Source organism: Cnephaeus nilssonii (genome assembly GCF_951640355.1).
Source record: "Cnephaeus nilssonii genome assembly, chromosome: 1".
Lineage (NCBI taxonomy): Eukaryota > Metazoa > Chordata > Mammalia > Chiroptera > Vespertilionidae > Cnephaeus > Cnephaeus nilssonii.
The window spans coordinates 1,538,852-1,563,196 of NC_137072.1; the positions used below are offsets into that span (position 1 = coordinate 1,538,852).

A 24,345-nucleotide genomic window follows, 5' to 3' on the forward strand; every position below is an offset into this window, starting at 1 on the left:
TCCCACCCTGTGACCTTCTGTGCCTGGCCCGTGGTCCTCGCTCTGCTGTGTCTGCCTGCCTATCACACACGCACACACGTGCAGAGGGAGCGGATTAAAAGCGGGGTGATGCGTGCCCCTCGGAACTACAGGCACAATTCAGTTGGGGACACAGAAGGGCTCGGATGGAAGTCTGCCCACTTCTTTATAATCCCTCCTTTTCGTTTTCCCGGGGAAACAACGGGATCCTCACCCCTCGGTTTCTGGAAATGGTTGGAGTTCCGGGAAGGGAGGCAGCGCCCCAACCAGCACGACCGCCTTTGTCAATTCCTTCAGGGCCCGAACGGCCGGCCAGCGCCAGGAGGAGAGGGGCGGACAGGGCTCCTGGGCGGCCCCGCACCCCCCCCCCCCCCCCCCGCAGGGGCCAGCGGCGCGCGGCGTGACGTTTCGCTCGCGTGGACCCGGCGCGCCGAGCCCGGAAGAGGCGCGACCAGCAGAGGCGGCGCGGGGCTGCGGGTGCCCATGGCGCTGTGGCGCGGCGCGGCGGGCGCGGGGCTGCTGGCCTTGGCCGTGGGCTGTGTCTTCCTGGTGGGGCCGCAGCTGCCCCGCTCGGCGCTGCGCGCCCTTTGGAGCTCGCTGCAGGCCGGGCCCACCGAGCCCGGGCCCGGCTCCCCGGAGGGCCGGCTGGCGGCCGCCTGGGACGCGCTCATCGTGCGGCCGGCCCAGCGCTGGCGCCGCGTGGCCGTGGGGTGAGTGCCTTCGGGGCTGCGTCTCGCCTCCCGGAGGTGTGGCCGGTCGCCGCCGAGGGCCACCTTGGCGGAGGTCCAGCTGGGAAGTCGGAGCCGCGCGAACGGGTCCCCCGAGGCCGGGGGAGGCCCTGGGCGCCGGTCCTCGCGGCCTTCTTGACGACGGGGGTGGCCGGCCCGCCCCTCGGCCTTCGCTGCAGGGACTCCCCCGGCGGCCTTTTCTCCGGGCTGACGGTCGCCCTCCCGGGAGCCTCTCGGAAAGCCGGCTCAGCCAGACACCTTTCTGTCGGTGCCTCCTTCACTCCACTCAGCTCTGCCTGCTCTAGCGACTGCTCCTCTGCAGTCCAAACGCTCGCCCTCCTCTACTCACTGTGACAGCACTCTGCTTCCTCTCGCTTCTGAACTTCTTGAAGGAAGAAGTGCAATAATTCTTTTAACTACCGACTTTATTTCTTTTTTTAAAATATATTTTATTGATTTTTTACAGAGAGGAAGGGAGAGGGATAGAGAGTTAGAAACATCGATGAGAGAGAAACATCGATCAGCTGCCTCTTGCACACCCCCTACTGGGGATGTGCCTGCAACCAAGGTACATGCCCTTGACCGGAATCGAACCTGGGACCCCTCAGTCTGCAGGCCGAGGCTCTATCCACTGAGCCAAACCGGTTTCGGCGACTTTATTTCTTTACGAAATTTGTGCATGGGAAGAGGGTCCCCTCAGCTCGGCCTGCACTCTCTCCAATCTGGGACCCCTCAGGACCTCTGGCTCCTAACGGCTCACCTGCCTGCTGGCCTGATCCCTCTGACTGCTCTCCCCTGCCTGCCTGATCGCCTCTCACCTCCTCTGCTTTGGCCCTGCCAACATGGCTTTGTCCGGAAGGTCGTCTGGAAGATGTTCAGTCTAATTAGCATATTACCCTTTTATTAGTATAGATGCCTTGCTTCCCCTTCCTTAAGGCTGTAGTTTGGAGACCAGCACTCCATAGAAACTCCTCTTAAAGCTCACTGGTGACTTGGTGATTTTCAAATTCAGCTGCCATTTTTTAGTCTCCATTATGGACTCTCTGCAGCCTCTCGTGCCCTTCTCTGAAACTCATTTCTCACCCATCTAGTGATACTGCATATTTAGGGTGCTCCCAAGTCACAGTGCCTCCTTCCTTTGCATTCCTCTCTGGGAATGTAATTATTTCCTTTCAATAACTTAAGTTCCTGTCTCAGTTCAACTTCAGTTCTCTTGATAGCACCTCAAAAGCACCATAGAAAAACAGTCTTATACTATTAGTTTCTGTGATTGTTGGGGCCAGGAAGGCTAAGGTAGATAGCAAAGTTATCCTGACAAATAAATAATCTATGTAATCTAGCATGGTTTCTACTTTAAAGAACATTCAAACGTTAGCTAGTATTTTTTTTATATCACATATTCATTGTTTATTTAGATGTATCAATTTTTATCTCTTTTTTTCAAAGTTGGGCCCTTTTACCCACTTCCTTACCAGCTTCATTGGTCTCTCTGGCTTTATGCACATTAATTCATCAACTACATGTGTATCAGGTCCACACTAGGGTTCTGAGGATACAGAGATGGATGAAGCAAGGTCCTTATCTCATTTGTTGGAAATATATATTCATTATGTTAGCTTGGGCTCCTGTAACAGAAGACCACAAACTGGGTGCTTTAAAAACAGAAATGTATTTTCTCACAGGTCTAGAGGCTGATAGGCCAAGGTCAAGGTGCTTGCAAGGTTGTTCTGCCTGATGTGCAGATGGCCACCTTCTTGTTCTGCCTGATGTGCAGATGGCCACCTTCTTGCTGTGTGTACATCCATGGCCGGTCCTCTGTGCATGGGCTTTCCTGATGTCTCCTCCTCCTCTTACTGGTATATGGACACTAGTCCTGTTGGATTATGGCCTCGTTTGACCTTAATTGCTTCTTTAAATAGTGTCTATCTGCAAATACAGTCACATTTGTGGTTAGGGCTTCAACATATGAATTGGGGGCCAGGGGCAGGGGGTGGGGGAAGAGTGGCAATGCTGTCCATAACAATTATGAGAAGTGCTTTGCTGGACTAGTAGTAAAAACAAGGTAACTTGTGTCCCAAAGAAGGATTACTCATTCTTCCTAGGATGAGGTTTCAAGAAGAAAAGCTCCATCTGTGAAGGGATGTTCCATTTGCTATTGCTATCTCACAAATCACCTCAAAACTTTGTAGCTTAAAACATGGTCATGTCATTTTATTTTATTATCTCTTATGATTCTGAGATTTGACTGGGCTCAGCCAGGCAATTCTCACTTTGGGTTGTGCAGTTTCAGTTGTATGATGGCTGGGACCAGGATCATCTTAAAGGTTGATTGTAGTTGTTAGCTGCCACTGGTTTTAAGGGGAGGGGACAGAACAAATGTTGATGGGAAGAGTGTCAGCGTCACTTTGTAAAAAAAGAACGTGTGGAATGGAACACCTTTTTTTTCTTTTCCCCTAGTTAAAGCATTATTTATGGTAGCAAAAATTCAATATCTGTTGTTTTTTTTTCTCTTGGTTGGAAACAGGAAAATACATAAACAAAGCAATGAAATATTATATAGCAGTTAAAATAAATAAAAAAGTTTCATTTATCAATATCTTGTGAAAAATGTAAACTACAGAAGGCTATGTATCATGACTCACTTGTGGCCATCGTACTGACTTACATGGAATAGGCCCTGGAGAAGAAGTGGGATTTCTCCATATGAAAGTGGAGGAATAAGTTCACCTAGGCAGAGAGAACCAAATGTGAAGAAGTACATAGTTTGGGAACAGCAAGTTGAAGGGTATTGTTTAAGGAGAGGAAGAAGAAAACAAAACATGATTTTAAAAAAATTAGGGCAAGGACCTTATGGTAGAGAAATGTCAAGAAATGATGACAAGAAGGGTCTTTTTGTATTTATTTTTAAAATCTTTATTGTTAAGAGTATTACAGATGTCCCCCATTTTCCCCCACATTGCCCCCCTCCACCCAGTTCCCACCCTGCCCCAGGCCTTCACCACCCTGTTGTCTGTGTCCATAGGTTATGCATATAAGATCTTTGGTTAATCTCTTCCCCTCCATCCCGCTTCCCCCTGAGATTCGTCAGTCTGTTACATGTCTCCATGCCTCTGGTTCTGTTTTATTCATCAGTTTATTTTGTTCATTAGATTCCTTGTTCATTTATTTTGGTTTTCAGATTCAATTGTTAATAGATAGATATTTATTACCATTTTATTGTTCATTTTTTAAATTTTTCTTTGTTTTCTTCTTCCTCTTCTTAAAGAATACCTTTCAGCATTTCATATAATACTGGTTTGGTGGTGATGAACTCCTTTAGCTTTTTCTTGTCTGTGAGGCTCTTTATCTGACCTTCAATTCTAAATGATAGCTTTGGTGGGTAGAGTAATCTTGTTCGTAGGTCCTTGCTGTTCATCACTTTGACTATTTATTGCCACTCCCTTCTGGCCTGCAAAGTTTCTGTTGAGAAATCAGTTGGCAGTCGTATGGGTGCTCCCTTGCAGGTAACTAAATGCTCTTCTCTTGCTGCTTTTAAGATTCTCTCTTTGACATTTTAATTCTGATGTGTCTTGGTGTGGGCCTCTTTGGGTTCCTCTTGTTTGGGACTCTAGGACTTCCTGGACTTGTAAGTCTATTTCTTTCACCAGGTGGGGGAAGTTTTCTGTCATTACTTCTTCAAATAGGTTTTCAATATCTTGCTTTCTCTCTTCTCCTTCTAGCATCGCACAATGTAAATATTGGTACGCTTGAAGTTGTCCAAAAGGCTCCTTACACTATCTTCATATTTTTGAATTCTTCTTTCTTTTTACTCTTCTGAGTGGGTGTTTTTTGCTTCCTTATATTCTAAATCGTTGATTTTATTCTCGGCATCCTCTATTCTACTGTTGAATCCCTGTAAATTATTCTTAATTTCAGTTAGTGTATCCTTTCTTTCCAACTGGTCCTTTTTCATGTTTTTGAAATTTTCACTAAGATCCTTGAAAGTCTCACTAGGTCCCTTGAAGCTCTCATTAAGATTTTTGAGCAACCTTATAACCATTGTTTTTGAACTCTATCTAGAGTAGTTTTCTTGCTTCCATTTAATTTAGATCTTTTTCTGGAGATTTCTTCGGTTCTTTATTTGTGACATCTTTCTTTGTCTCTGCATTTTGGCTGCTTCCCTGTGTTTGTTTCTGTGTATTAGGTAGAGCTGCTGTGTCTCCTGGGATTGGTTGAGTGGCCTTGTATAGAGGTGTCCTGTAGGGTCCAGTGGCTCAGCCGCCCCAGTCACCTGAGTGGGGCACTCGAGGTGCACCTCTGTGTGGTCTGTGTGCATCATCTTGTAGTTAAGCTTCGATTGCTGTTGGCATCACTGGGAGGAATTGACCTTCAAACCAATTGGCTGTGAGGACCAGATGCAACTATAGTGGAAGAGCTGCTGTGCAGGGGACACCCTATGGAGCAGGACTTGCTTCAGTGGATTTTCAGTGGTCACTGAGTTTGCCCCTTGAATGTGTCACTTGTGGATGTGTAGAGTTGTAATCTGGTATGGTCTGAAGCTGACCACCAGGTGCATTGGTTCTAGGGCCTAAAGTCAGCCACTGCTTGGGGCCACCCATCAGGAGCTAAAGAGCCATCTGAAGATGGCTGCTACTTGTATTGGGTTTGGAGGTACCCAGATGAGGCCAAGCTGTGAAGCAAAGCAGGCTAATGCCTGGTCTTAGGCCCCTTATTGATAGGTATGGGGCACGCTGACATCAGCTGCTACTTGTTTAAAAGATTTTAGGAAAGTCTAAAGCCTGATCCAGGACAGGCCATTCATATGGAAAAGCCATTGTAAATAGCTTGGATGAGGCTTCAAATTGGATTGGTGTGGTCTCAGAGAATCACCAGGGCAGAGCAAACAGTGTGAGCCACGCTGTTGGAAACTCAGATATGGCTGCCAGCTAACTCTGCAACGGGGGAAGTCTAAGCATAGGAACCTAACCCCTGTGAGCACTCCTGCTGGGAGTTCTTGCCTTGATGCCAGATAATTCAGTTCTTCCCCAAATGTCCCAGGTTCCTTTCAAGCCACCTCTCCAGCCCAGAGAAATGAGTCTGAGTAAGTCCATGTGCCAGCCCTTTAGGAGGAACTGCTGGGACTTCCACAGCCTCACTCAGCCACAATCCCTGCTGGTTTTTAGAACCCGAAGTTACAGGGCTTCTCTTCCAAGCTCTGGAACCCTGGGCTGGGGGTCTGGTGTGGGGCTGGGGTCCCTTGCTCCTCATGGGCAACCTCTGCAGCCTAGATATCCCTCCTGATTAAAATAAAAATGCTGTATGTGGGCATCAGACCAGCCCATTCCATGCTCTGCCCCTCCCACCAGTCTCAATGTACTTTCTTTACTTCTCTAGTTGTAGGACCTCCATTCAGCCAGATTTCAGGTGGTTTTGAATGATGGTTGTTCTGTATTTTAGTTGTAATTTTGATGTGATTGTGGGAGACGGTGAGTACTAGTGTTTACCTATGCCATCATCTTAGTTCTTACCAAGAAGGGCCTTTAATATCAAGATAGGTGATGAGGTTTTTTTTTATAATCAGGTAAATGATGCAAAATTCTGGTGGGAATGTGAAAGATGGGTTCTAACCTGTTTGACTGTTTCACATCATTTTCGTGGGTAATAGGCATCCATTGGTAATATTTCTCATTACTCCAAGAGATTTTTATACTAAAGATGGGGTTGTGCAAGGGGTAGGCAGGAGAAAGTGCAGTTCATGTACCAGAATCCCATTTGAGGTGTGTGTGATAGTTTGACTTACTAGTTGACTTACTAGGAGAATACACACACACACACACACACACACACACACACACACACACAATTTAATGTGATTCATAAGGAGGAAAGTACTGAGACCCTGACTCTCATTAAGAGGCCAATGTAAGGTCTGTGTGAAGGGAGAAAATGACCTTTTCTTGCTTGCCAATGGTGACAAACACATGAGATTTGATAGGTTGAAAGTGCTAAAGAAAGGCTGTCAAAAATGACAGATTTTTAGTATTTAGGATTTTACAGCAATCTTCTATAGATAGATACAGATATTATCATCTAGTTTTCACCGATGAGTAAACTGAAGCTTAGAAACATTGATTTGCCCAAGACCACAATTAGCAAATGCCAGAGGCCCAACTCCAACCCATTCCTGCCCCTCCATGTTCATGCCACAGTGTTGCAATTAAGAGATTAAGAAAAATGAACAAGTTTGTGGTGCAAGGTAACCAGTTTGATTTCAAAGGAGGGGAAATGTACATGGTGTGGAATTGGAGGTGAAAGGGAGCCACAGCTGCTGACTACAAGAGGCTGGAGTTAGGAGTATATTGAGGAATAGTAGGGTTGGTTGCAGATTTTGGAGATGTCAGAACTTAGGTTGAAGCCAGAGGTGGATAGCATCACCCAAGAAGAGAACAAGAAAGGAAGGTAAATGGCAAGGATGGCATTTGGGGAGGCACTGTCATGTAAGGGGTTGGTGGATCAGAACCAGAGAAATACAGGATAAAAGGAGTTTCAAGAAAATTGTCAGTGCCAAGTCCACCACCACATCTTTCTAGAATGTGTCCCACCTCCCCGTTTCAAATTGGACCTGGTACCTAAGGCTCATTAGATGAATGATGAACCCCTCATCCTTGGGAACAATCTCTTTATGTTCCCCCATACCTGGCTTCACCCTCACCTTTGAAACCTATCTTGCTCTTCTCCCCTACTCAAACACTCCATTCTGACTAGATCAACATTCTTATGGTGTCCAAACACAAAGTTAATGCCTTCATTCACATCTTGGCCTCTGGGTGCTTCCTGCCTGGGCTTCAGTGTCAGATAAATCTGCGTTTGAAACTGGCTTCTCCATCCATGGCCTTTGGAATGTTAGAGGACTCCTTTTTCTCAGTGGAAAGTGGTGATGACTACTCTCCTGTCTTACTACGTTTTGCAAATTGGTGTCATTTACCTGAAAATGTCTGCCTTCTTTCTCCAGAGCACCATCCAATGGTCAGCCCTGGGACTATTGCCTCTTCCCTTTTGGATTTCTACAGTTCTGTACTTTGTAGTGCTTATGATGAGCTCTTAAAATATCTCAGGTGTGGTGTTACAGCTTAAAAGAACCCTAGGAAACATTTTACAGATGATGAGACAGAAGGGAAGTGATAATGTCATCAGTGGTCACGGGGGTCTCTGGCCAGAGAAAGTACTCTGCTTCCCCAGTTCTTGTCTTGCTTGAATGAATTCAAACAAGAGACAACAAATGGCAGCAAAAGCACACAGGATTTATTTGTAGGAAAGAAATACACTCAGATAGGACCTGAGTGGGCAACTCAGCTGGCTGAATCCAAACCAAGTGCCCTGCTTGGGTGGGGTTTGAGATATTTATATCCCTAGACTGGAGTGCCACTCAGTAAGTCTCCCCCTCCCTTAATTTCTGAAAAGACACACACACACACACACACACACACACACACACACACTGTATCTCTAAGTTATAAGGCTCCTTCACCTAGGTGTTATGCCACCAGTTAGACCACATCCTGGAGGGCTCTGAATCTTTCCTGCTCACGTAGGGGCCTACCACCTCCATTGTCTATTTTCAGTTTGTCAAGTCTCACACGTACTTCCTCCCAAGTCCCAGCTGCCTCTCCCAACCTTTCCCAGCTCATATCTTTCTAGCTGCCTACTCTAACAGTAAGAACCACTGCTGTGCCTTTAAGGAATTTAGAGGGTAAAGGGAGAACTGTGTCCCCTTCCCTGCCCCCAACCTGTCTCTAATAATAGGCAAGGAAGCCCAGTCTTCCCGCTCCCTCTGCTTGCCCCTTTAGCCTCTTGTTTGGTTATTCAGCATCTCTTGTCTTCCTTTTATTTTCCAGTTATTTCTTCTGTGTCTATATTTTCTCCAAACACATTACAATCTTTTATATATTTTTTTTTACTGAAGTGTGAAATTCTGCCTGTCACATAAGCATAATCTTGTCTTCTGATTCTTTTGTCCCCTCACTCCCTTTATTTCCTAACTAGAGGCCCGGTGCATGAAAATGCATGCACTGGAGGGGGGGTCCCTCAGCCTAGCCTGCCCCCTCTCACAGTCTAAGAGCCCTCAGGGATGGGAGGCAACCCGGCGATCAGGGGAAGGCGATGCCCCATCACACCTCTGCTGCTGCCACTGCCTGCAGCACAAGCCTCAGCCAGCCCTGGTTACCTCAGCCTCAGGCATCCAGGCAGCCACCATCAGAGGCTTGGCTGCACCTCGGGCCAACCCTGGGCGGCTGGGGGGCTAAGGGGACAGGGGACTCCAGAGGCAGGCGCACAGAACGGCCAGGCCTGCCTGGGGGTGGTGCAAGGGGTTGGCAGGAGAGGCTGAGGGGACTGGGCGCTGCCATCTTGTGGCTGTGAGTGCCGCCATCTTTGAGGGCATGGTGGTCAATTAGCATATTCCCTCCTTATTGGCTGTGGGTACCACCATCTTTGAGAGCGGGGCAGTCAATTAGCATATTCCCTCCTGTTGGCTGTGAGCGCTGCCATCTTTGCAATGGCATGAGGGTCAATTAGCATATTCCCTCTTTATTAGATAGGATAATAAAGCACCTTAGCCTGTAAACAATGTGCTTGCTTACATTTCAGTATGCTGTTGCATGAGGTAAGTGCAAAGAAAGATTCCTACTCTGGTTAAAGTTTAATAATATATATCTAGAGGCCCGTTGCAGGAAGATTGGCACATAGTAGATGTCAGTGATCTTTTTATTTTTATGAGTGACCAAATACAAAGTTTTCCTCTATAAGATTATTTTCCCCCTAGTATTCATGACATGATTGGGGAGGGGGATGAAACATGTTACTTTAGCCCTAGCCAATTTGGCTCAGTGGATAGAGCATCGGCCTGTGGACTGAAGGGTCCCAGATTTGATTCCATTCAAGGGCATATGCCCAGGTTGTGGGCTCAATCCTCAGTAGGGGGTGTGCAGGAGGCAGCCTATCAATGATTCTCATCATTGATGTTTCTATCTCTCCCTCTCCCTTCCTCTCTGAAATCAATAAAGATATATATCTACACTAATAAAAGAGAAACATGCAAATTGACCATCACTCCGCTACACCCACCAGCCAATCAGAGCAAGTATGCAAATTAACCCCACAAAGATAGCAGTTAATTTGCATACGCAGGCACGGAGCAAAGACTGAAGACAGCTTAGAAAGAAGAGGGAGGGAAAGCAGAAAGCAGGGTGGCAGTGAAGACTAAAGACAGCTTAGAAGGAAGAGGTAGGGAAAGCAGGGTGGCAGCGGCAGGAGGGAAGCCCGCCTCGGCGGGCTTCGCTCCCTTCTCTGCTTCACTCAGGTTGCAGGAAGCCCTATTCTTTTAGGAATCTTCCTGCAACGGGCCTCTACTATATATATATTTTTTTTAATTTATTTTTAATGTTACCTTGGTACTCATGTTTTTTTAAACACAAAATTATCCCTGTTGTGTTTTGTCTTGTGTTGCAAAATATGTTGAACATTGTTCTTTCAGATTTTGTAACTTTTGCAAACTCAGTTTCCTCCATTACTATCATCTTTGAAGAATCACACTTTATTTAAGGTCTCAGCAGAACTAGATATGGTGATGTGTTTATTGAAGTCATTATTTCCAAATATGGGTATCTCTCAATATCTGAATTTTTGCTGTCCAGACTCAGGACCCAAATCCATTTGGATACACTTTCCAGATAGAACTGTTTGGTGGAAATAGTATCCCTGGCTATCCAAACTCTCACTGTCTGAAACCTACTAAAGGCAAGGATCCCTGTATTCTTACTAAGATTCTACCCTATAGACATCTAATGTTGCATTTGTAGGAATACAGGACACTGTGAGGTGGAATTGGGACACATTTACAAGGTGTATTTAGTTTATTATCACATAAGGCTGTGAAAGAAATTTATTTTCAACATATTTTTCAGCACCTGCCACATGCATGTCAATGTGTTTTATGCTCTAAAAGGCATGCTAATGCTTAGAGCCTTTCCCAGTTGACCAGAGTAATTATGTGCCCTTAAAAGAATAAGAAAATTTGAGTATTTAAATGTTTAAATTTTTGTAGACAAAATTCTTTCCTAAATATAGGCTCCATAGGGAAGGAACTAATAAAAGAATTCTTACCATGAGGATTCAATCAGTTTCTGTCATGAGGAGGAATATGTCTCTTTCTCAACCTTGTAAAGCCTTACTTGAGTGTTGTAAATAATATCCAGCCTACATACAAACCTTTAAAAAGTGTTATTTGTTGCCCTGGCCTGTGTGCTCAGTGGTTAGACTGTCAGCCCATGCACCCAAGGATCACAGGTTCACGAGTCAAGGAAGGGCACATACCTGGGTTACAGGTTCAGTTCCCAGCGCCAGTCATGGTGGATGTGGGAGGCAGCCAATCAATGTGTCTTTCACATTAATGTTTCTCTCTCTTCCTTCCTTTCTCTCTTCCACTCTCTCTGAAAATCAATGGAAAAAAATATCCTCAGGTGAGGATTAACAAAAACAAACCAAAAAAAAAAAAATACTTGTTAAGTTATAAAAGTAATGTGTGCTTATAAACATTAGAAATATATCTAATAAAAAATAAAATTTCTCTCCTTACCACAGTCTCATTCCTCTTAGAGTTTGCAATCATTAATGATTTGGTGTATTAATTTCCAGATCAAGATATTTTTTTTAAGCAACTAGAAGGGAAACATAGTTATATATTTCACACTAAAATTCAATCCATTCAGTTCCTTTATTGATGAGTTTACCTTCTGGTTTCAAAGCTGCCCAGAATTAACCTGGAAGCCCAGCCACCTTTATCACCAGGAGCTGTTTTGGTTGGCCTGCTGTGAGCCTCGCTCTTCTCAGAGGCTAGGAGCTGCCTATGTGGTCATCTAGCCCCACTGCCAAGAATGACATCCCCACTTGGCAGAGGCAGGAATAGTGACTTGCAGTGGATAGACCTCAACTAGCTACCCAAATTATTCAGTCATTCTTTTAGGGTATGACTTTTAGCAAAGAAACACTGACATACAAGCCAGAACTTTCTTCTTTTTATAACCATTTGTATGCCATAGGCATCTATAGACACAAGCGGCGGACCTTTCTAATTAAATTCCAAATATCATGTCAGTCAACTGGTTAAAATCCTCACCAGCGGGTATTTTTTCCATTGATGCTTAGAGAGTGGAAGGGGAGGAGTGGGGCTTCTGCTAATTTCTCATGGTCTGTGTCCTTCCTTCCAGAGTCAATGCATGTGTGGATGTGGTGCTCTCAGGGGTGAAGCTTTTGCAGGCACTTGGCCTGAATCCTGGGGATGGGAAAGATCACTCCATCCTGCACTCAAGGAATGATCTGAAAGAAGCCTTCACTCACTTCATGGGGAAGGGAGCAGCTGCAGAGCGCTTCTTCAGCGATAAGGAAACTTTCCATGATGTTGCCCAGGTTGCATCGAAGTTCCCAGGAGCCCAGGTCTGTTTGGTTGGCTAGCAGTACGTTAAGAGGATGGGAAAAGATACCTTTTCTGTCTGGTTCCTAGAAGCAACCAAGCAACTTCTTCCTCCAGTTTGCCCAAGGGGATGACTGTTGGGAATCCAGTTCTGCAATGTTTTCTTTGTAAAACTGTTTATCTGACCTTCTATTAACTCTGCTGCTTCTGGTCAGATCAACCAGCATTTATGGAGCATATTTACTAAAATTTTGGTTCTGGTTCATCCATGTTACCCAAGTTTAAGGTAGGAAAGATATCTACTAACTGGTTTGAATATTGCTTGTGGCTGATAACTTGCAGTAATCCTAACATGGCCTAGTCCTTCCTGAGCAGAAGACAAGGCCAAACCATCAGTTCCAGCCTTTGCCCGGGCCTCACCTCTGTCCCACTGGTCCCAAGCAATGAGCGTTTCTCCGCCTCAGCACTACTGACACTTGGGACTGGACAGTTCTTTGTTTGGGGGCTTCCCTGCACATTGTAAGACCTTTAGCAGCATCTCTGGCCTCTGCCCATTGGATGACATAGCACTTCCTCTTTTCCCCAACTGTGACAGTTATAAACGTTTCCAGGATAGAGAAGAGGAAGGAAGTAAAATCACCCCTGGTTGAGAACCTCAGGATTAGACTGGTGATTATCAGAGTTGAACGTGTGCACCAGAATCACTTGCATGTGGTATTGAAAACACAGATTCCTGGGCCCCAGAGTTTCTGATTCAGTGTATATGGGATGGGACCCAAGAATTTATCCTTCTGGCAAGTTTTCTGGTTATATTGATGCTATTGTTCTGAGCATGTTGTTTTGAGAATCACAAGTACACAGGGTAGAATCTGTCAGAGATAGAATTAGGGGAACCTCAAGCCCATCTGGTGATCATAAACAAAGCTCTGGGGCCTGCAAGGTCCAGACAACTTCTAAGAGGCTCCCTTGGAGTAAGAAGCAATGCTGGGGCAGGAGACCTGACCAACCATGGCTCTTGCCCTGGGCCAGCACACCTGTTTGTCACACATGCCCCTATGCCTCTTAAGGTGGAATGGTGGTGGTTTGTTTAAACATTTCTCCACCCCACTCCATCTCACCCCTGATTCTTCTTACCGAAAATCTTCCTTTGGCTAGTCACCTGACTCTGGGTGTGACTCTTACTAGGGAGGCTCTTAATGCCATTTTTAATTGGTACCTTCCACGGGCTATTTTTTATTACCACTTTTATTTTGATAACTTTTAAGATTTTAACATTGTTGGGGGTTTTTCCTTTGAAGCTGCCCATTTGAACATTAGAAATGGGCATGGCATTACCCAGCTGAGTTTCTAAACGAGATAGCAACTGTTAAAATTTTATTTATGATCATTTTGCATCTGAGCTCAGTAGTGAAGGTCTGATCTTTTATGAAAGAATCTTGATAGTTTTAACATGATGACAAGTTTAGTCTTTATGACGGTGTATTTAAATCACCAGTTTGGTTGCTATTTTCTCTGCTTTGATTATGCCTTTTGTTCCATAACAAAAATTTTCTTTCTACAAAACTTAACCTAGCTTTTAGATCATCCAAATTATTTCTTATAAAACCTAAAATGTGTTATTTATTTCCCACTAGGGTGATGCTTCATTTGGTGCCTTTTCTAATTCCCTTAAGGCAGATTGACTGATAAACAGCAGTTAGTAACTATTAAATGAAAACTTAAATCCACTTCATAGAATCTTAATATTTCCCCCAAGATATTTAGTAAATTCTAGCCATCACAGTTAAAGACAAAGTTAAGGCTAACGTATTAAAGGCCAAATTTCAACCTATGTATCAACAGAAAGTTTTAAGTTTGTCCCTAGAAAGCTATTACTGTCTCACCTGTAGCAGGTGATTGGTTGACACAAATGACAGTGGGATTACAGTGACGGCTAACATCTAGAATTGAATTATTTACTAGTATTCAGTCTGTGCCTCTGTGTGGGGCTGAGGACCAAGGAGGTGAGGTGGCAGCATTCTACCTAAGGCTTCTCAGCTTTCATAAAAGAACATCAGTTCTATCTCCTACTTGTCAGGTTTCCAAAGCACATGACTCATCTTTAGTCAGCAACGTGAAGTAGCAGCCTTGAATGATCAGTTCTGCAGTTCTGTGTCCTGGGCTGAGAGATACGGTGTTTAGGAAACAGCATTGTCCTCTAGGAAAGCCTTTGTATTTCCTAACACATCAGTTTGTTTCTTCCTTTCTCAAAATGTAGCAACAAAAGTTTATTGAGCACTTATTATAAGGGGGGAAAACAGTCCCTACCCTGAAGGAGCTAGACATGTACCCAGATGATAATAGCCCCAGTGGACAGGGGCTGCAGTAGAGGTTTGTTCGGAGTATAGGGGAAGCAGAGGCTCTGGAATCCTGTCTGGGTGGAGGGGTGTGGAGGCTGGGATGGCCGTGGAGAGGAGGAAATAGAAGGCACTGCAGAAGAGGCGATAACTGCAGCTGATTCTTAAGAAGTGACCAGGGATATACCAGTGTTTGAGAAGGGCAGGCACACAGAGGAACACGAACTTGGAGAACTGCAGCACAGTGTGGAGGTGGAAAGGAGAGCAGGGGCAGCTAAAGAAGCCCTGTGTGCCTCACTTAGGAGTTGGGTTTCAGTTCATTATAGTGTTTATTGGATGACTTCAGAAGGAGAGTGACATAATCATAAATTCCTAGAAGGATTACAGTGTAGCCAAAACCGGTTTGGCTCAGTGGATAGAGCGTCGGCCTGCGGACTCAAGGGTCCCAGGTTCGATTCTGGTCAAGGGCATGTACCTTGGTTGCGGGCACATCCCCAATAGGGGGTGTGCAAGAGGCAGTTGATCGATGTTTCTCTCTCATCGATGTTTCTAGCTCTCTATCCCTCTCTCTTCCTCTCTGTAAAAAATCAATAAAATATATTTTTTTAAAAAAGAAGGATTACAGTGTAGAAGATAAGATCTGTGCACATTTGTCCTGTTTCCTTTATCTGTTCTGTCTGCCTAGAAGTTCAAGGCCAAATTTGATCCAGGGTTAAGGCAATTATACTAATTTCCATGGTTAGCATATTTGTTTTCTTCACCTTTCCTTATAATTCATAGTCCATTTACCTGTGGGTTTAATGTTTTATTAGCTTCACTTCAGTGTCCTTGTAAAGTCACCTCAAAATATTTTTTGGAAAAAAATATAATTCAAAATTTAAGAATTATTAAGGTTTGATAACATAGTTGTGCTAAATACTGTCTAATAACCTTGAACTATCTTACAGCACTATGTAGGAGGAAATGCAGCTTTAATTGGACAGAAATTTGCAGCCAACTCAGATCTAAAGGTAGGTCAAATTCCCAGATTAAAATCTGTCCCTTCCACTACTTTTCAATAATTTTAGGAGCAAGAATGAGTATCTTATTCACCGTACAGACCACCTACTATGTGCCCTGGGCCTCTTGTTAGGAGCCAATATAATAATAGTAGGAGAATCGTAGCAGCTAATGCTTCCTGAGTGCTTACTTTGTGTCTGACATTGTCTTTGCCTCTTTTTTTTTTTTTATGATTTACATAGATTATATCATTTAATTCTTGCAACAACCTCTAAGGCTAATACTGGTATTGGTACTATTACTATCTTTCCACATGAAGCTTAAGGCATAGAACAACACAGCTAATAAATGGAACTATTCTAACCTAGGACCTGGAGTCCCTGTTCTTAAGTAATGTATCATGTAATGGTTAAAAGCATGTAGGCTTTGGAGTCAGAGCCTGAGACTGGGGATTATACAGTGATGAGAGAAAACTTAGTTGGTTCTGTGTGAGCCTAGATCCAGTGTTGAAAAATGAAGTCCACTAATGGAGGACAGTAGGAGGGTATCTTCAAGTCTTCAACTATTAGTTTAATAGAATTCAAAATTCCTGCTGTTCAGAATAACATCTGAATAAGAAGGTTCTTTTGCTGAGTGGAATACGTATGTGGGGGAGGCCAGCAAGGCTACTGCTGTTGCCCTACTGTGAAATGATTAAGGTTTGGACTAGAGCAGCAGAAAAGGAGAAACTCATCTGTCTAAAGCTTACTAAAATGGAATCCCTCGGTGCTAGACCATACTTGAGGGCAAAGAAGATAGATTTAACAAAGATGATTTCGGAGTAAGCAAACTTGACCAGTGTGGAATAGATGTGGCTACCGACAATGGAGAAAAGGAACATTAAACAGTTTGGGGGAACCAGCCTGAAAATAGAAATATGGGTCAGGGGCAGAGATGGGCCCAGTAATACAGATAGCTGATCAGCATTGTGAGGGGGGGAATTTATTTGGAGCCACGCTGTACCGCAGGAGATGGGTGTGCTTATATGTGGAGAGCATAGTAAAGTGTGAACATTTGCATTTTAAAAAGAATTAAAGTTCTCATGAAGTACTAGGGTAGAAAATAAAGATTTTACAGTCATTATCTTTGTAGTCATAATTAACTCCCAAGTAGAGAAGATTAGAAATTCCAGGGCTACCCTTCAGAAATATTACCAGTTAATAAATAAAAGGAAAGAAAAGATCAATCATAAGCTCATTAGAGAGTGCCTGTGCCCTTCCCATTAGAACCCTGGGTGTTTGTGTGGGTCCCTAAAAGGCCACCCTCCTGACTCCGAGAAGTAATTCTGACCTCTGGGAGGACAGCACCCTGGAAGTCCTGGGTTATTAAAACAAGATTGACTTTTCAATATTGACCTCTGGAGAAGCTGGGCCTGGGACCAGTCTCGTTGGGAAGCATTCTGGTAAAACATGTCTGGGCCTTAGTAGGATATTGAGCAAAGAAAAGGGGTATCTGTTACTCAGTGCTCACAATAATCTTATTAAGTATGGTATTATCACCCTTTTAAAGATGAAAGGTCCAGAGAAGTAATGTGCCCAAGGTCATCTAGCCAGGAAATGATAGAGCCAGGATTCAAAGGCTCTCAGATTTAGTTTAACCTGCCAAAATGGGATTATCTGAGAACTACCAGAAGTTAAGAACTAGGTGTTTTCCAAAGGTAATAATAGTAATAGCTAACACATAGGTCTTACTGTATGCTAGGTACTCTCTCAAGTGATACACACGCACACGCACACAAACATACACATACATAGTACACATTTAATCTTCAGAATGCCCTATAAGGGAAGTTATATTACCCCATTTTGTAGATAGGAAAAGTGGGACATGGAAGGTTAAATCCTTATAAAGGGTTTGAGCTGGGATTTAAACCAAGCAGTCTCGCTCCAGAGTCCATATTTTTAATTACTGTGCTATAGATTGTGTCTCAGAAATAGACCCTGGTGAATATAGCAAAGGCAGATTTAGTGGAATGGTAGGATAGAAGCCAGATTGCAGAAGGGGAGACTGCCTTTGAGAAAATATAATCTGGATTTCATCAATTGCTGCATCTAATAAGATTATTGTGTAGATTTTTGTTTTTTTAGTTTGATATATGGTAATTACATTGATTTTCAAATGTTAAAACCAACTTTACATCCCTGAGATAAACCCCACTTGGTTCTGATGTATTTATTATCTGTTTTATATGTTGTTGGATTTAGTTTACTAAAATTTTGTTTTAAATTTTTATATCTATTTCCAAGAGGGCTGTGGTCTCTATTTTTATTTTCTTGTATATCTGGTTTTGGTATCAAGGTAATACTGACCTTTAGAATGAGTTGGGAAATATTTAGATTTTTTTTAAAAAAGAGTGTGTAGAATTTATATTATACCTTCCTTAAATATTTGTAGTATTCACCAGTGAAGCCACTCTAGACCTGGATTTCTTTTTATGTGAAGTTATTAACAACTTTTTTTTTTTTATCCTCGCCGGAAGATATGCCTATTTATTTTTAGAGAGAGAGGAAGGGGGGACGGAGGGAGGGAAAGAGAGGAGACAACCTAGGTATGTGCTGACTAGGAATCGAACCCACAACCTTCCTGTGTACGGATTAACACTCCAACCAACTGAGCCACCTGGCCAAGGCACAACTTTGATTTTTTTAAATAGGTATAGAGAAATTCAGATTTTCTTCTTTCTTGAATGAGCTTTGGTAATTTTATCCTTTAAGGAATTTATCCATTTCATCTAAGATGTTGAACTTATTGACATAAAATTAATCATAATATTCCCTTATCCTCTTAAGATCTTTAGAATCTGTAGTGAAGTTTGCGGGGGCCTGATGCAGCGGGGGCCAGACATGGCGGGGATCTCCCTTTTCCACGTCCAGCACGGAAAGAGAGATGAACGAACCCATTCTAAGTGGAGGCGGCCAGGGATAAAGAAAGAGAGAGAGAGAGAGAGAGAGAGAGAGAGAGAGAGAGAGAGAGAGAAAGGAAGGAAGAAAGGGAGGAAGGGAGGAAGGGAGGAAGGAAAGAAGAAAGAAGGGAGGGAGGAAGGAGGGAAGGAGGGAAGGAGGGAAGGAAGGAAGGAAGGAAGGAAGGAAGGAAGGAAGGAAGGAAGGAAGGAAGGAAGGAAGGAAGGAAGGGGACGCAGAAATAGATTTAAAGCTGGGAGCTGGGTGGGACGCCATCCTTCCTCTCTGATGGAGAGGCTGCAAGGACGACCTGAGCCACGCATTTATTTTATACCCCCAATACCAGGAAGTAACACCAAAACTCAAGATCAAAGGAGCTTATTTGCATTCTTAAGTAGGCCAGAGCAGTCCTGTTGCTTGTCTGGATTTACATATCTAGACGCGCTCCTGCCAACACCTGGGCTGATATGAAGGCCAGGCTGAGTACACTGTCCGCCATCTTGGGGAAATGTGTATCCGAGACGCGGCTCTGCCAGTCTTCTCGGACTCCGCTGACCACAGTTAAAAGAAATGCCCATGTGCCTTCCCAGGCGGCTCTCTACAGAAGCTATCGATCTTTTCTGATATAAGTAAATTGTGTTTTTTTCCTTGATCAGTTTAGCTAGAGGTTTATCAATTTCATTGATCTTATCAGAAAATAATGAGCTTTTGGTTTCATTGATTTTTCTATAATTTCTTTTCTATTTTATTGGTTTCTGTTTACTTTGAATTTAACTTGCTCTTCTTTTTCTAGTTTCTTAAGAAGCTGAGGTCATTGACTTGAAATCTTTCTTGTTTTCCGATTTAGGATGTTTAATACAATAAATTTCTCCTTAAGAATTATTTTAGCTGCATCCCAGTTTTTGATGCATTGTGTTTTTATTTTCATTTGGTTGAAATGCTTTCTAATTTCCCTTTGATTTCTGGAAATGGGCTATTTACTAACCTATCCATGGACTACTTAGAAGTGTATTAGTTTATAAATATCTGGGAGTTTTCCAGATATCTGTTATTGATTTCTATTTTAATTCCATTGTTGGTTAGACAATGTGCTTCTCTGACTCCTATTAAATCTACTGAGACTTTTTTATGGCCCAGAGTAAGGTTTATCTTGGTGAGTTCTACATGCACTTGAAAAGCATGTATATTCTTCTGTTGTTAGGTAGAGTGTTCTATAAACGTCAATTAGACCACATTGGTTGATAGTGTCACTCTATATTACTGGTTTTCTGTCTACTTGATTTATTGATTATTGAGAGAGATGTATTAACATCTTCAGCTATAATTGTGGACTTATCTGTTTCCTTTGCAGTTCTTATAACATTTTGCTTCATGTATTTTTAAGCTCTATTATTAAGTGCTGAACTGCTTAGGATTGTTACATCCCTTTATGAATTGAACTCTTTATCATTACCAAGGATAAAGAAAATCATTTTATATAATTATTTGTTCTGAAATCTGTTTTGATTAAAATAGCCATTCTAGCTTTCTTTTGATTAGTGTTAGCATGATATATCTTTTTTCATCCTTCTGCTTTTAACCTATTTGTGTCTTTATATTTAAAACTTATTTCTCATAGGCAGGATATAATTGAGGCTTGCTTTATAATACTTTGACAATCTGTCTTTTAATTGGAGTGTTTAGACCATTTACATTTAATGTGATTGTTGCTTTATCAGGTTAGGTTTAAATCTGACATCTTGCTACTTGTTTTCCATTTGTCCCACCTCTTTACCTTTCCTTTTTTTCCTCCTTTTCTGCATTCTTTAAAAATATATTTTTTTTTCCAAAGAGGAGGGGAGAGGAAGAGAGAGAGAAAAACATCAATGATGAGAGAGAATCATTGATCGGCTGCATCCTGCGCACTCTCTAATGGGGATTGAGCCCACAACCCAGGCATGTGCACTGACCAGGAATCAAACCAGGACCTCCTGAATCATAGGTCAATGCTCAACCACTGAGCCATACCCACTTCTGCACTCTTTTTGGATTATTTTCTGTGATTTCATATTATCTAAGCTTATTAGCTAAAATTCTTTGCTTTGTTCTTTTAGTGGTTGCTTTAGGGTTTATAATGTATATTAGCTTATCACAGTCTGATTTCAAGTGATATTAGTATACCACATAGAATATAAGAACTTTACAACAGTGTACACCTCCATTTCTCCCTTCTTTTTTTTTTAATATATTTTATTGATTTTTTACAGAGAGGAAGGGAGAGGGATAGAGAGTTAGAAACATCGATGAGAGAGAAACATCGATCAGCTGCCTCCTGCACACCCCCCACTGGGGATGTGCCCGCAACCAAGGTACATGCCCTTGACCAGTATCGAACCTGGGACCATTCAGTCCGCAGGCCGACGCTCTATCCACTGAGCCAAACCGGTTTCGGCGATTTCTCCCTTCTTGTCTTTATACTATTACTAGAGGCCCGGTGCCTGAAATTTGTGCATGGGGGGTGGCCCCTCAGCCCAACCTGCACCCTCTCCAATTCGGGAGCCCCCGGGAGATGTCCAACTGCCAGTTTTGGACATCCAAACTGGCAGTTGGACAGCCCTTTCGCAATCTGGGACCTCTGGCTCCTAACCACTCACCTGCTTTCCTGTCCTAACCACTCTGCCTGCCTGCCTGATCCTCCTAACTGCCCTCCCCTGCCAGCTTGGGCGCCCCTATAAACTTTTTTTTAAAACCTTATTCCCTTCGCATGCAATTGTATTTGACTTCCTTATTGGCTTCTCCCTCTCACACAATTTTTCTCTCTCCTTTATGTAACACTTTTTCTTACTGACTCATCATTTATAAACTTTTCTTTCCTCATTTCCTACTTCTGTTCCATCATCCTTCTTCCCATCTTTCTCCTTCCCTCCCTCCCCTTTTCCTTCCTTCCCACCTTAATTTTTTTCTTCACTTCCTCCCTCGGACCTGCTTTGCTCCCTCCCCCATTTCTTCCTTCTTCCCATTCTATAAAGCTCTACCGGCTCCCCTTTAAAACTTTTCTTCCCTCCCTCTTTCTCTCTCATCCGACTTTCCCATACATTCTTCTCTACTTACTTCCACTGTTTTAATATCTATCTACCTGCCTAATTATTCACTATCATTTATCCTTTTTTTTTCTGACTCCTACTTTTAAAATCTGTCCCCAGTACACAACTATACTTGATTTTCATCATATCATAGCTCCTACAGTTCACTCACACATCCTCTTTCCTTCTTTAACTCTGCTCTCTACCGACTCCTTTATAAAGTTCTTCCCTCCCTCCCTCCCTTCTTAAAGCTTTTGTTGCGGGGGGGGGGGGGAGGCATTAACCCCCAGCCCAGGGCTCAGCCCCGGCCAGGTGTTCACTGTCCCCCCTTCCCCGGCCTCCCTGCCGCCGCCTGCTCCCATTCCCTGCCCAGGACGCCCGGCCCAGCGAGGGTGGCCGAGGCTGCTGCCGCCACGAAACAGGAGTGCCTGCGCCCAGAAGGCCTTGAACAGTCCACCACTCTGTCCCGGACCGTGGGCGCCTCCCCACCAATGGCCCGCACCGGGGGCTACCGCCCTCGTCCCATGTCTGGGCGGGGCTCCTGCCCCGCCCCTCGCTGGGCGCACCTACTCCCCCGCCACCACCACCACCCCCTCCCAGCGGTCGCCACCCCCTCCTGCGTGCAGCCCTGCATTTCCTTCCCTTGTCCATTCCTGCGTCTTTTTCTTGTTCCCTTTCTGTATTTCCGTTTCTCCTCTCAGCCCGTCTGCATGCAGGCCTGCCTTCCTCTCCCTCTCCTTTCTTATCCCCTCCTAGCATATCCTATCCTGCCTGCCCTGGGCCTCGCAGCTGCCTGAGCAGAGGGCGGGGACGCAGCCTGCTGATCCAGTGGTAATATGACGCTGTAACAGATAATTTGCATATTTCTCTATTATTAGTATAGATTTTTATATAGTTTACCTTTACATATCTTACAAACCTCTCTGTATGTTAATATTTATAAGCAGTTAATTATCTTTTAAAGAGCTTTAAATAGTAAGAGATATGGCTTATCTAGATATTACTTATCCAGCACCATTTGTGGTGCTCTCATTCCTTTGTTTAGACCTGTATTTCCATCCAGTATAATTTTCCTTCTGCCTGAAGGATCTCCTTTCACATTTTTTATTGTGCAGGTCTGCTGATGGTGAATTCTTTCAGAATTGTATATCAGGGAACTCTTTTAAGGAAACTCTTTTAAGATAATATGCTGAAGAATTTGTAGGGCTTGCTTAGTTTTTTCCTGTTTCTTCAGAATCACTGTTCTTTGTTGCCCAATGTCCAAATGCTTTGAAAACCCTTGTTTCATATATTGTATCTGTTTTCCCTTGTTATTATTTTAGGCAGGAGGGTAAACTGGTCCTTGTTACCTTATCTTGAAAACTGAAGTTCTAGTCAAGAATTCAAAAAAATAAAATAAAATGTTAGGGGCAAGACTTTTCAGAATTGGCAAACAATGGACACGTGTCAAGGCTGAAAGGGAGTAGTAAGTAGGTCAAGGGGAGAGAGGTATATTTTCCTTTCACTCAGAAGCTGGGATTTCTCAGACACATAAAAGTGCCTCTGTACAAACAAGCAGTCAATTGGCAAGTAAAAATGCCTTTGAAGCTTCTGGGTGAAGCATGTTAGATCTGAAATGGCGTTGTTATCTCTGTGTACTTCCTTTTAAATTTTGGTCCAAGCTCTCATCATTCAGTGGTTTTGAGTCTGTTGGACTGGCTCTGAGTGAGGTCCGGAACCGGCATGGCAGAAACAGCAGTGCTGTGAAATGGCTTCTAAAAAGAAGAGACTGGGAGAGGCCCAGGTCGGAGCTGAAAAAAAGGTTCTGGAAAAGTTGCAGAGCACCTGCCCCAAACTTTCTGAGTTGGGGTAATTTTTAATTCTCATATTTGGAAAACAATTCTACTCACATAACAGCTAAGTATAGTAGTGCCTGGTCTCACAAATCAGGTCACCTGGTTGTGGAGGGTATTGTGATCCTTGAGGTTTGTTCTTTTTTATACTCTGTACAATTCAAACAGAATTGTTTCCAACATTCCATATCTATTTTCCTACACAGGATGTGAGTAAAGAAAAAGAGAAAGTAGGGTAGGGCGTGTCTTAGTCTGCCATAATAACAAAATGTCATAGACCAAAGGCTTAAACAACAAAAATTCATTTTCTCATAGGCTGCAGGCTGGAAAGTCCAAGGTCAAGGTTCCAGCAATGTTTGGTTTATGGTGAGGGCCGTTTCTGGCTTACAGATGGCAATCCATTTTACTGTGACCTCACATGGCCTTTCTTCAGTGTGTATGTTGTAGAAAGAGAGAAATCTCTTTCTTTCTTATAAGGCTACCAATCCTATAAGACCTCACCCATATGACCTCATTTAGCCTTAATTGCCTCTTAAAAGCTCTATCTCCAAATACTCTCACATTGGTGATTAGACTTTAACATATGAATTTTGGGGACACAATGTTCAGTCCCTAGCAGCTGCATAGGACCTAGCATGTGTGACATGGGTCTTTTGTCAGCCTCTCATTCCAGGGTACATTGTGGCCATATATTCCAGAGGCTGAGATAATAGTCCCTCTATTACATAACTTTCAAAATTAGATTGGGATTCCAGTATTTTGTTAAAATGAAAAGAAGTAGCCTCAATGTATCTTTTTGGTTACTATACAGATTCTATGGGAAAAGGAACAAATCTGATAGACTTCATATTTCTTGTCTCCAGGTTCTTCTTTGTGGTCCAGTTGGTCCAAAACTGCATGAACTTCTTGATGACAATGTATTTGTACCACCAGAGTCACTGCAAGAAGTGGATGAGTTCCACCTAATTTTAGAGTATCAAGCAGG

The 24,345-nt window shown here is 43.4% G+C and overlaps 1 protein-coding gene across 2 annotated transcripts in view; it reads left to right on the forward strand.

Annotated features, from left to right (window-relative positions):
• Window positions 1-460: 460 nt before the first annotated feature.
• The window catches only part of ADPGK (ADP dependent glucokinase), a 38,500-nt gene continuing 14,615 nt past the window's right edge, over window positions 461-24,345 (forward strand). For both annotated transcript variants that reach the window (XM_079789534.1, XM_079789535.1), the window contains exons 1-4: window positions 461-728; window positions 11,990-12,215; window positions 15,476-15,538; window positions 24,224-24,344. In XM_079789534.1, the coding sequence (XP_079645660.1) occupies window positions 502-728; window positions 11,990-12,215; window positions 15,476-15,538; window positions 24,224-24,344 (637 nt within the window). In that variant the 5' untranslated portion in view covers window positions 461-501. The remainder of the gene's footprint in view (window positions 729-11,989; window positions 12,216-15,475; window positions 15,539-24,223; window position 24,345) is intronic.